General features: G+C 42.0%; 1 protein-coding gene across 1 annotated transcript; it reads right to left on the bottom strand.

The window, feature by feature from the left end:
* Positions 1–10,979: 10,979 nt before the first annotated feature.
* CCDC89 (coiled-coil domain containing 89) lies at positions 10,980–12,092 on the bottom strand. The gene has a single exon (XM_007448820.1). The coding sequence runs from the start codon at positions 12,090–12,092 to the stop codon at positions 10,980–10,982; it is 1,113 nt and encodes a 370-aa protein (XP_007448882.1).
* Positions 12,093–13,339: the final 1,247 nt, after the last annotated feature.

A 13,339-nucleotide genomic window follows, 5' to 3' on the forward strand; every position in this document is an offset into this window, starting at 1 on the left:
GAATGCCTCTAGTGTTCGGTTGTTGCTTTGAGATGGGTATTTTTATTTGGTGAAGCTCAGTTGCAGGTAACAGAAACCAATTCAGCTATTTTAAGCAGAAAAAGATGTAATACAGAGAAGGTGTTTACAAAGTAATTGGAAGGACTGGAGGAGTGGGCATTAGGCTGGGTGATCAAGAATGCCTCTCAGTACAATGTGGCCAAACAGGCTTGATAGGTCACTGCTATCTCTGCCCCAGTTGGGAAAGTTGTAAACAGAAAGCTGGAATGTTAGCTTCAAGAGCACCGCTGCTGCCAAAACTTTCAACCTGTTGTATTAATTATCTATTGCTGCCTAAAAAGTTACCCAAAACCTAAAAACATCAATAAAACAACAATAAACATGTGCTTATTGTTGCGACTTAAAATAACAATAAACATTTGTTATCTCTGGCGGTTTCTATTGGTCAGAAATCTGTAAGTGCCTTGGCTATACAGCTTAGCTCTGGAATTCTCATGGAATTCAGCTAGATTTTGGCCTGGGCTGGAGTCATCTGAAGGCTTGGCTAAAACTAGAGGATCCACTTCCAAGATGGCTGATAGGTTCCTCCAGGGGAAGCATCAAAATAAAGAAAGGAAGAAAGGAAGGAAAGAAGGAAGGACTAATTCGAAAAGATATATGCACCCCGTTGTTCATAGCAGCATTATTTATGATAGGCAAGATATGGAAGCAATCTAGGTGTCCATCAACAGATGAATGGCTATATACATATATATATACGAATGGATATATAATGTATACATATTTATGGCTGGTATATTACTCAGCCATAAAAAGAATGAAATTCTGCCATTTGCAACAATGTGGATGGACCTAGAGAGTATTATGCTTAGTGAAATAAGTCAGAGAAAGAAAAATACTGTATGTTGTCAATTATATGTGGAATCTAAAAAAGTGAACCAAACTAATGTATATAACACAACAGAAACAGACTTACAGATACAGAAAACAAATTGTTACCAGTAGGGAGAGGGAAGGGGGAAGGGGCAAGATAGAGGTATGGGATTAAGAGATACAAACTACTATGTATTAAATAGATAAGCAGCAAGGATATATTGTACAGCACAGGGAAGTACAGCCATTATTTTGTAACAACTTTAAATGGAGTAAAATCTATAAAAATATTGAATCACTATGCTGTACATCTGAAACTAATATAATATTGTAAATCACCTATAATTGATAGATGATTGATAGATAGATAGATAGATAGATAGATAGATAGATAGAACTAGTGAATGAATACTAGGATGAAAACCCAATGTCTTCAAGAATGTGCTTGGCAGCAAAAACAGCCAAAGCAGAGGGAAAGGATCCCTGCCTCATTTGCATCTTCCAAATATAACTGCAGAGGTGTCTGGCAAATATAATTTGTTTTTGTTTCTTTTGTTTTAGTTTTTTCCATTTGTGCCATAAAGGAAAGCGCATTAAAAATGATAAATTGGGGGGCTTCCCTGGTGGCACAGTGGTTGAGAATCTGCCTGCTAATGCAGGGAACACGGGTTCGAGCCTTGGTCTGGGAAGACCCCACATGCCGTGGAGCGACTGGGCCCGTGAGCCACAACTACTGAGCCTGCACGTCTGGAGCCTGTGCTCCGCAACAAAAGAGGCCGCGACAGTGAGAGGCCCGCCCATCGCGATGAAGAGTGGCCCCCGCTCGCCGTAACTAGAGAAAGCCCTCTCACAGAAACGAAGACCCAACACAGCCAAAAATAAATAAATAAATTTATAAAAATAAAAAATAATAAATAAAAATGATGAATCGGGTGATTGGGATTGACATATATACGCTAATATGTATAAAATGGATAACTAATAAGAACCTGCTGTATAAAAAAATAAATAAGATTCAAAAATTCAAAAAAATAACAAACCCACATTAAAAGAGGGACTGAAATACATTATGAGTACCACCAGTCTATCAAATCCTCCACAAAGAGCATGACTTTATGGTACTTCATCACCAATACATACATTTATTGGCTTTCCTATAACAGAGAGTTGGCGTAGAGATGGTAGGGAATGAAGCTGAATCAGGGTTGGGATTTTGCTGAATAGATACAGCAGAAGGATAAGAGTGCTACAGAGGCCGGAGTGCTCATTTTAGTATAGTTTGCCTATGCACTCATGAAGTATAATCTGTAAAAGGTAGGAACTAAGACCATGAGAGGATTTTTATGATTGGATGAACATTAAAGATTCAAAAGATTGACACTGTCTAGGGTACTATAGGATTATGTTTACAAGTGCTACATATTTTGCATGGATTATGTTCAATTCTCAGTGTGCTAGCTGTATTTCCATTCCTTTCCTCTCAAAAAACCATTTCTGAATGTAAATGAATGAGAATTATAGTATTGTGGACTAATCTGGAATCTGATTTATTTTATTTTTAAATGACCAACATTTGTAACCAACTAAAATAGTAACAAATTACTGGTATGCCTCCCAACTAATCAAGCCCCACAGCTGCAGCCCCTGAAGTTGAGATTTGCTGCTCTGGTGGGGAAAGGGAGAGCAGGTGTAGAGGAATTTTGGGCATTAGGGATTTGGAAGGGTAGGAACAGAGCTTTTCGTGTTCTGTTGGGAAGGACTCCACTTCTCAGGTGGGAAATTGTCTTATCTCTCACCCCAGGCACCCCAGAGCCAGACCTTGGCTGAGCTGCTCCTGCTTCCCATTACCAGTTTCAAGTCATTTCTCTTCCTCTCTCCTTCACAAACCTGAGCTCTTTATTAACTTTAATTTTTTAAATATTGAAAATCTGCAATCATACAGAGCTAGAGAAAAAAGTATGCTGAATCCCTTGTATGCTCCTCCTCCAAATTTAAGAATTATTAAAATTCTGCCACACTTGCTTCATCCCCCTGCCTTTTTTTCCCCCTGAAATACTGTCAAATAAAAATCCTTGACATATGTCATTTTATCCCTACACACATCACTATACATTTTGACAATAAGGTCATTTTTTCTGTAACCACAATGTCATGATTGCAACTAGTCAAATTATTATGAATTTCTTGGTATCATCTAACCCCAGTCAATATTCAATTGTGTCAAAAATTTCCAGCTACAGATGGCTTGATTGAATAAGGACCCAAAGAATTCTAATACATTCCTTATATCTCTCAAACCTCTTTTAATCTAAGACAGCATTCCTCCACCCCTTTTCACCAATGCCATTTGATTTTCTGAAGAAGTCAGGTCAGTTGTCCTGTTCAATGTCCCATTATTCAATATTTGTCTGTTTGCTTTCTTGTACTGTTTTACTTTCCCCTCATCCCCATATTTCCTGTAAGCAGGAAGTTAGTTCTCAGGGCTTAGTTAGCTTAAGGTTCAACATTTTTGGCCGGAATACTTCCAAGGAGGTGCTGCTCTTCATGGCGAGTCACCTCAGGAGGCATATAACATCTAGCTTTCCTGTTTTTAGTGATGCTAAGATTGATCAATGTTTTCAAATGGGGACAGTAAAATTCTCCATTAACCTTTCTCCTAATGGTTTCATCTAATGATGATCAGTGCCTGAATAAATTATTTCACTACTTTTATTACCTGGGATTCTTTTATTATCTGGGATTCTTCAGTGAAAAGCAACTTTATCTCACCACGTATGGGCCATTTCCCCTGTGAAATACAGGGGATAGGAAAAGTAGGGTAAATGCTCACTCACTGAAAGCTTTAGCTCTCTGATTCCTCTTCACACAGTAAGATCTTATTTAAGGATACCCAGTAAGTGACATGATTTGAAACAAGGCAGTCTGATGCCAATGCTCCCGTTCACTCACTGCACTAATACCTTGACTAGTTTGTTGATCACAGATTTGGGTTTCTAAAGGGCGTAGTGAAAGGATTTGAGTGGGGATAGGGCATGGGGAGGATTGAGCTAAGATTTCTGACAGGGATGGAGATAAATATGGCTGTGAGCATAATTGGATTAATCTAGCCAGAGTCTCTTGTTAGAGTCTACTGTGAGTGCTTATTCTGCCGCCCTAGATGGTGTGGCTATTGTGAAAGCAGTTTTCTTACCAACAACAGGAAGCGCTATGAAGGCTTCTGAGCTTCTTTTCCTCCTCTCTGCTCTTGGACAATTCTTATACATTATATAGGCTTTAACTTAAATGCCACTTCTAGGAAAAGCTTTCCCTAACCTCTTCTACCTTATGTTAAGAAACCCTGCTATGCACTCCCATGTCATCCTATCCTTTAGCATTTTCTTCTTACCCACCAGGATGCAGATTCAGTGAGGATAAGGTCTCTGCGTTGCTCACGTTGTGCCCAGCACTTAACATAGTGCCTAGCCAATAATAGGCTCTCAATAAATATTTGTTACATTAATGAGATACATTAAATAAATTAGTTATTAATTAAAATTGAATATCAGAATGGCTTGGCCTGCCCTACCTCTACATCTTTTTTTGTCTGTTAGGGCAACACCAAAAACCAACACCCAAAGCCTAAAAACTTGAAGAGATGAGAAAATAGGCTTTCCAAAATCTAAAATTTAGGTGTCACACAGACATGTGAAAATCCATGAGAAAAGTTAATACATTTAAATCTTTATACTTAGGAGAGAAATAGGAATCAAAGGAGGCACTCCTTAGGGTAGAAAAAGATACTGCCATTAGCCGTATGTGGCTGAACATTAATGAAATCAGCAGCTTCCAGCTGAATGGCCTGACCCAGATCTGTCAGGCCATATTTGGCTCTATAGAAAATATGTCTTGTCTACTCAGTTCTTGGGGAAAGAAAAATCTGTAGGCTTTTTGAGTCATCTGCACAGAAATACAGCTTATTGGGAAGCTTATTGGGAAGCAATTATGCAGAAGATATTTTTTGTTTTTAATTTTAATATACATGTGCATATATATATATATAAATATATATATATATATATATATATATATATATATATTTGACGGTGGGAGGGGTGGGGGGGCGGCTGTGCCGTGCACCTTGTGGGATCTTAGTTCCCCGACCAGGGATTGAACCCAGGCCCTCGGCAGTGAAAGCACAGAGTTGTAACCACTGGACTGCAGGGGAATTCCCAATTTTACTATATTTTTAAAGAGGTGATATAGTCACATGGTTCAAGAGTCAAATGATACAAAATGGGATAAGTTGAGAAGTTTCCTTCACACTCCCATCCTTAACCAGCCCTGTCCCCACACTCATCCACACCACGGATAAACACTTTCTTTTTAGCATTTCTTTTTTCCAATATTTATACAGATGGGGGTACATATGTTTACATTCTTATTCCCCCCATTCTCTCCCCCTTACACAAAAGTAATATATGATAGAAATTCTGCACCCTGTTTTTTTTTTTAAATAAATTTATTTATTGTATTTATTTATTTTTGACTGCGTTGGGGCTTTGAGCTGTGCGCAGGCTTTCTCTAGTTGTGGCAAGCAGGGGCTACTCATTGCGGTGGCTTCTCTTGTTGTGGAGCACGGGCTCTAGGCTCTCGGGCTCTAGAGCGCAGGCTCAGTAGTTGCGGCACATGGTCTTAGTTGCTCCGCAGCATGTGGGATCTTCCCAGACCAGGGCTCGAACCTGTGTCCCCTGCATTGGCAGGCGGATTCTTAACCACTGCACCACCAGGGAAGTCTCTGCACCCTGTTTTTTTCCTGTACATATATCCTGGAGATATTTCTATATCAGTGTACAGAGAGCTTCCTTTTTCTTGTTTTTCTTTCTTTCTTTTTTTTTTTTTTTTTTGCATTTGCAATGTATTCCAAGGTATGGAGGGCCCACAGTTTATTTAATTGGTTCCATATTGATGGTATGTAGGGTATTTCCAATCTTTTGCTATTACAAACAATTCTGTAATGAATCATCTTAAACATGAAAGGGAAGATTATTTTACACTAGTGCAAATAAGAGTGGATTAGAAGCATTAAATAGGGAGAGTCTGACAAATAGCTAGGTTAAGTCCCTTTGTTGAACTGAGGAGTGAGGGGGTTGGAGAAGGGGCATTGTAGTTAGTTGAATGTGTAATGAATGACCAGGGAGTTCTGTCCAAGGGGAAATTTTTTTCTTGGATTAGTTTTTGCCAAATGGGATAAACAGAAGATTTGAAAAGAACAACATCAAGTAGCCCTAGGCCCTTACATTTAATAAGATGTTCTTAATGTTTGGAAAATCATATCCAGTTTGTCCTTAAGGAGATGCACAAATGATCAGAAAAGTCCATTCTTGGCCACCTCCCAAAATTCCAACAACTTTTTTAAGAGGCTGAGATTGAAAAAAAAAAAAAAGACTCCCTGCCTGATAAAGCCCTATCAATCTAAGTTGGTGTGGTACAGCAGACACTGTTGGTGGCCCACCCAACATCCATCTCCCTTCATCCTTGCTAGCAAAGCCCTGCTTTTGTCAGGTAGCCCCATGTACTATCTGCCACAGAGATTGGCTTCATTCCTATCCGATCCAGGATCCAGGCAGATCCTGATTGGTCCAAGTCAGTCATGGTGGCAACATTGCCCGTGAAGATGTTTGTTTGGGGTATTTGCATATGGCCCAATTTTGGCCAATGATAATGAAGACAAGTCATCTGGTCAGCTTTGGGGAGAGTAGTTAGGGTCGTGGCCCTTTTTCCTTTATTCATGTGCCAAGAGGTAGTATCTCAAATGTCTGCCCAGTTCTCTTCATCTTGTCATAGTGGGGAACGGAGAATCATTCCTGCCCCAACCCAGCCACAGCTACTCCACAGGTATCTGAGTCAATGAGGGCTGGATAGAACAGCAAGCACCTGGGCAGGTATTCCTTCAAACAATGTTCTTTAAAGGTTTAACTTCAATGTAGTGGAGTTGGGGAGAAATAGATTTTCTATCAATACTTTGTTCATTAGAAGCAAATTAACTTCAGTTAATTTTCACTAAGTGAAACAGAGACAGTGTTGTGAAAACATCAGCCAGTCAGTTCACTTTTCCTGTAGTCCTCCTTCCTTTTCTAGCTCTCTTTGATTTTTTTTTGAACCAGACAAATTCCTTAGAGGCACACTGAAGGGCTTACAGTGTAGGTAACACAAAAGATCACACTTAGCTACACAGCACTAGTCACACGTTATTTGGTTTTAGAATCTCTGTTCTATGGATTTTCATTTTAGGGTTACTGCTTGTGGATGCCACAGACAAATTCACTAGGGATCTAGGTCTGCTTTAGAAAGTTTTGTTGTTTTGTTTTAAAATTTCTCCTCAAGGGTAGTAATTTGGAGGTGGCTGATTTACATTTTGACAGTTTGTTCCAATGATAAGCATGGTTTTACAGATGAGCATACCACAATAACTAATCTAGTTGCCCATGCCCTAATCTGGTCTGGGTCACAGATTAAATACAAGATAAGCACTGAGAGTGGAATTACAAAGTGCTGTGGAGCACAGAGGGGGAAAAAAAACCAACCAACCAACCAACCAACCAAAAAACATTGCCCTTTTGTGGCTGGTTAGAAGGTGGTTTGTATACTGGGAAAAAGCATGGGTTTTAGAGCCAGAAAGCAGGTCCAGCTACATAATTTGCTGTGCCCAGCATAAAATGAAAATGTGGAGCCCCTTGCCACACAATTATTAAGAACCTCAAGGCAGCATCAGTAGAACCAAGTGCAGGGTCCCCGTGCAGGTGGCACGTCCATGAAGCCGGTCCTCCCAGAGGGGACTGCGTTCAAATCTCACCCCTGCCACCCCAAAACTTGCTGGCTTTGGGCGAGTCACCCTCTCTCTCTGAGTCTCATTTTTTATCTATAAAATAGTGATAACTGAACCTCCCTTGAAGAGTTGGTATGAGGGTGACACGAAAAGCACTTGACACATGATAGGTTCACATTACTCTTACTTTCTTCCTTTGTGTTGTGGGCTCCTTTCCTCAGCTGTTCTCTAGGCATCCATCTTTAACCTTCTATTCTCATTACCCACTTTCTTTTCAATATCTTTCAAAAGGGTATTAGAGTGAGCATTATGAAATGGCCCACATCTAATCATTTGTAACCTACAAAGTGGCAATTTTATATGGTTCAACCTAATACAAACTCCTTAGCAAGACTGAACAGTATTGTCCTTAGACCCGGGCAACTGAGACCCTTTCTTTGCGCCTACGTTTTAGGGAGCATGCACCTTACCCATCCCCCATGCTCTTCCAGGCGCACCCTTCCCTCCTAATGAAGAGCCCAGGTGGCAAGTCCTCTGCTAGCCCACACTCCTGTACGAGGATCCTAGAATTCCCTGCTCAAATGGCCCTCAGGACCCGCTTGGCCTTTGCCCAGGAGCCTCTTCCTCCTCCTTGCAGGCTGGGCGCAAAAGTTGAATGGGAGAGATCACCACCCCACCCGACAGCTCTTTGGGCGGAGCTTGCACGGGCCAGCGTGGGTGGAGGAGGGGGCGCGAAGAGATGCTGGCACGCATGCGCACCAGTCTCTTCGCTAATCCGCCAGAACCTGCATGGGAGGAGGAAGAGGGCTCGTCTGTGGCTCCCGTTTGTGCACTTGCCAGTCTCCTCCCGCCTCTCTTCTCTTCTTTCTATCTGTAGAGATGCTTCTCCGCACCTCCTCCCAACTACTAATGATTTCCAAGTATTCTGGACGTTTTTTAAAACCTCTGTGACTTTCTACACGATGCTGCCTGAAATCTTTCTCCCTTTTCAACACCTGATAAAATTCTACTAGTTATTTAAGAACCAGCTTATATATCAACTTCTGTGTTAGTCATCCCGGGCAATCCTCTCTACCATCCCAACCCTTACCCTCAGGCTTTTAACTGGTGTGTGTGTTTTACCCGCTGTGATCTCATAACACCCCTTGTGAAAACACATTACACTGCATGTGACTGCTCTTTCAAAGCCCCTGGGCTAGACTGTGTGGGAGCTCTTCCAGGGCAGAAAACATGCTTCTTCATGCTTATTCTCGGTGCCCACCCCCAGAGCTTGGTACTCAGTAGACAGTCAAATCCTTCAGTGTGATGTTGTCATCAAAATCCCGGCTCCCCAGGGACCAACTGGCCTTGAGCAAATTACTGAATCGCAGTTTCCTCTTCTTTGAAACAGAAATGAACACTATTAGCTTCTTCAGTGGTGCTAAGGATTAAATAAAACAATACATTGAAAGCGCTTCAGCCCAATGATAAATAGTATGGACTCAGTAAAGGGTAACCTTAATCAGCTCCTATATATTCTGATTCTTGGTAATGTGTAAGAGGAAGTAAATAGCCCCTTCATGCCAGCAAGGTGGATCCTTGGAATTTGTATTTAATACCATAATCTCAATAGAACTGTGAGAAAATAGGTTTTAAAAATTGCTTTAGGTAAGGCAAGTGATGCTTAAAATTGTTTATTAAAAAGGTACCAAGTAATACTTTTTAATAAATTCAAATCCTTAGGTAACTCTTGGCACTCTTGGCACTAAATGGGTGAGAAAAATACTACACTGCAATCTATTTTGGGAAGTATTCATAATAATGCTTCTATGTCAACTAAATACAGGGAAATAAGGAAGCATAAAGTGTAGTTTTACATCTACCTCTTTAAGAACTTTGCATAAATATAATAACTATTATCTGTTTTTATCATTACACATTTAAGTATTCCTACAAAAATGATGTAAGTATACATATATACATTCCATTTAGATGGGTTTTTTTAATAAAAGGAAAGAGTTGCAAGAAAGTATGTTAATAGAAACACAACAATCACTATGTGTTGCTATAGGTATCATATCCAGTGTGCTATGACCTATTACCCCAAACTGGGGACTTCTGTCTATTAGCATATTGTGCAATATTAAATGAAACTACTGATATTTGCTTTTTTGTACCTTTAAATCCTGTTTTTATTAAGGAGCAAAACCAAGAAAATGGAATGTGATCTAAGCTTGCAGGAAAAATTAAAATGGGTTGATTTTACTTACTTGAATCTTATTGCTCATATAGACTGACTATAATAAAGTTTGCCTACTTTGGAAAAGAATTTAACTGACTATAATAAAGTTTGCCTACTTTGGAAAAGAATTTAATGAGCTCAATTTTTGTTCTCCGAGCTAGTGCGACTAAAATAAAATAGAAAGGACACTGCCATAAAGCAGGTGAAGCAAGCAACTGTTTGGCCCATTGCAAAATCAGACACTTTTCTGCAAGTTATCCATGCTATTAACATGCTATTAACTGTTATAGCTTACAGTCTCAACTACGGGAGATTACAAGCCTATCTATCTACAAGGGCTAATTATGCTAGTTTTTTCTTTTCACAGTAACACATCCCATTGCACTTTTAAGATTCACTCAAGGGGACTTCTCTGGTGGCACAGTGATTAAGAATCCGCCTGCCAATGCAGGAGACATGGGTTCGATCCCTGGTCCGGGAAGATCCCACATGCCGCGGAGCAACTAAGCCCGTGTGCCACAACTACTGAGCCTGCACTCTAGAGCCCTCGAGCCACAACTACCGAGCCTGCGTGCCTAGAGCCCGTGCTCTGCAACAAGAGAAGTCATCGCAATGAGAAGCCCGCACACCGCAACAAAGAGTAGCCCCCGCTCACCGCAGCTAGAGAAAGCCCGTGTGCAGCAATGAAGACCCAACACAGCCAAAAATAAATAAATTAAAAAAAAAAAAAAAAAGATTCACTCAAGTCCATAACAGCTGCTAATTTTAAAACTTAGGACACATGAAGATACCTGAGGTTGAGAATGAATGAGTTATGGGGGAGGTGGAGACACTGATAGCAAACTTAGGGAGATTTCAAAGGCACAGAAAGAAATTTGGTAAATCTCGTGTATTCTAGGTGGTAGGACTGAAAATTAGTGTTATCCTGACAATGGCAACAACAATATCATGGTAAAGTAGTTTTTCTTTGAGTGGTCTCTTGTCCTTAAAAGTAGAATAAATGGAATCCCATCTTTACTCTCGCCACAAGGCACAAATACTTGATTTCTAAATTGGAGGCCAGAGGAGCCAGAAGCTTCCTTATGGAAAGAGATGGCGGAGTTTGGCGTTGAGTTCTCTCTCCTTGCTCAGAAGATGCAGGCTGTGCTTTTTGAAGGCTTCGGACTGCAGCCTGAGTTCATCGTAGGCCTTCTGGATCCCATCTACCCTGCGTTGGAGTTCCCGGACTCTCAAGTTACTGTCTACGGCCACTGCCTCTTGTTCAAACCGCTCTAGGGCACGCCTCCTGGCCACATCGGCCGTCTCCAACTTCTCCTCAAGCTGGCGGATCTCTGCTTGCTTGTTCTGAAGCACCTTGCCCCTCTCCATGGACAGCTGCAACAGCTCGTCTTTCTCACAAGTGACGGTCTGCAGCCTGGCCTGCAGCTCCCGGTTCAGCTGGCTGTGTGCCTGCTCAGCCTTGGCCATCTGCTCCATGGCCTGCTGGTGCTGCTGCTTGAGGCTCTGCAGCTGGCTGCGCAGCTGCTCTGTGTCCTTGGTGTGGCTCTGGAACAGCTCCAGCAGTTCCTTCTCTCGGGCCTGGGCCTGGCAGGTCTCCTGAGCGCTCCTCTGTTTCAGAGACTCCAGCTCCTTGGTGAGGGCCTCACTCCGGGCAGTGAGCTGCCATACTTTGGCCTCCTGGTCCCTCAGAGCCTGGCTGAAGAGGTGGTCATTCTCCATCCTCAGCTTCTCATTCTCCTCTCTCAGCTGGATGTTCTGACTTTTGTGTTCGTCCTTGAAGCGGATCATCAGCTCATGGTGGGCTGCCAGGGTCATAAAGCGTTCCTCCAGCCTCTGGGCCTGCTCGCTCTTGGCCTTCAGCTTCTCAGCATCCTGCATCCCCTTCTCCTCCAGCTCTGTGTTGAGCAGCTCCAGGATCCGGCAGCGCTCCAGGGCCTCGTCTGACCTCCGCTTCAGGATGCAGATGAGCTGGGCCTGCTCCTGGATGCGGGAGTACAGCATCGCCTTCTCACTGTTCTCCTCTTGGGACATTCCCCGGAGGTTTGCCAAGGCTTCCCTCAGACCATCCAGTTCCTTAAACTCCATCTCCTCTTCCTGGTTTTCTAGATTTTTGTTTTGCTTATCTAAGGGTCCTTCAGAGGGTGGGGTGTCCATCCTGAGAGCCGTCTCTTCCTGAGGCATCAGCACTCTCATCTACTATCGGCTGAATGCACGGCCTCCCCCTCCAGATTTCAAAAGCTGCGGTGTTGCTAGGGACTCCTGGCAATGTCTAGCAGTCGCTTTTTCACCCAGTAAGGAGCCCTGTGATTGGTGGACAGGTCTTCAGAATGCCGTGAAGTAACAACAGGGGGACTCCGGTGAGTCCAGAACCAATCTGCTCAGGTTATACTTGCCTTTCTAACCAGTCACAGCTCTCAGCCCAGTGTCTGGCCTGTACTGTACAGAGATGCCAAGCCCACTTGATTTCCAGCCAGCATCAGGGGAAGAAGCCTGACTCCACATAATTTCTTGTGGGAGTGAACAAATCAAGCAGTGGTGACATATTCCTCTTTCCTCTCCCGGCTTCAGTGGTCATGAGAATAAAGTCCTCTCTGTGGAGTGTTGGCTCCTTAAAAAATTTGCATCTATAAATACAAAGTAGCAGTAGTACCCTGAGAGCGGTGATCCTAAATGACTGTGAGTTTGTACCTGTAGTGTTTAACACACTTCAGTGAAAGAGCAAACCCCAGAGAAATCTCTTTTGTTTCCCGAAGCATTGTCCCCAACTGGGAATATATTTTATTAGCTATTCAGCACTCCCTGTTTTACCCACTGGCACAATAGGGTTACGGAGAAAAGCTTAATGGACAATATAGACGTGATAAACATTAAAATAGAAAAAAGATTCAAATGAGGCTTACCTTATACACACCAAAGTCAACTCCAGTTGGATTAAACAGTTAAATGTAAAGACTAAAATGAAAACAAAGTATTAAAAATGGAAACTAGAGGAAAACAAAGGTAAGCATTAAAGTTCTGGGTCAGGAAGGACTTTCTTAGCTTAAACATTATGTAAGAGATGAATAAGGTAACACTCAATTTGACTTAAACATCTGAAGTTATATATAATTTAAAAAATTATGTGACTCTGAGGTCTCTCCAGCCCCTTCTTCCTCAGGACCTGCCTGACGTTTTAGTTTTATTCCCTAGCCTAACACCAGCTATTGACGTTTCCCTGGCAGGCCCTGTCTGTAGGTGTTCCCTCCGCCTGGAATGCTTCTTCCCACTTTGTCCCTTGTCGCTCTAGTAATTTACCCAGCATTTTATACTTAGATAAGAATCACCTCCTCTGTGAAGCCTCTCCTAGCCCGTAAGTGTAGACGTGACCACTCACCTCTTTTAGTGCAGTCACTCTAGCCTATTTGTACTTCCAACAGAGCATTTGAAAGCCTTACTGCACT

This window comes from Lipotes vexillifer, unplaced genomic scaffold (assembly GCF_000442215.2).
Source record: "Lipotes vexillifer unplaced genomic scaffold, Lipotes_vexillifer_v1.1 scaffold771, whole genome shotgun sequence".
In the NCBI taxonomy this organism is placed as follows: domain Eukaryota; kingdom Metazoa; phylum Chordata; class Mammalia; order Artiodactyla; family Lipotidae; genus Lipotes; species Lipotes vexillifer.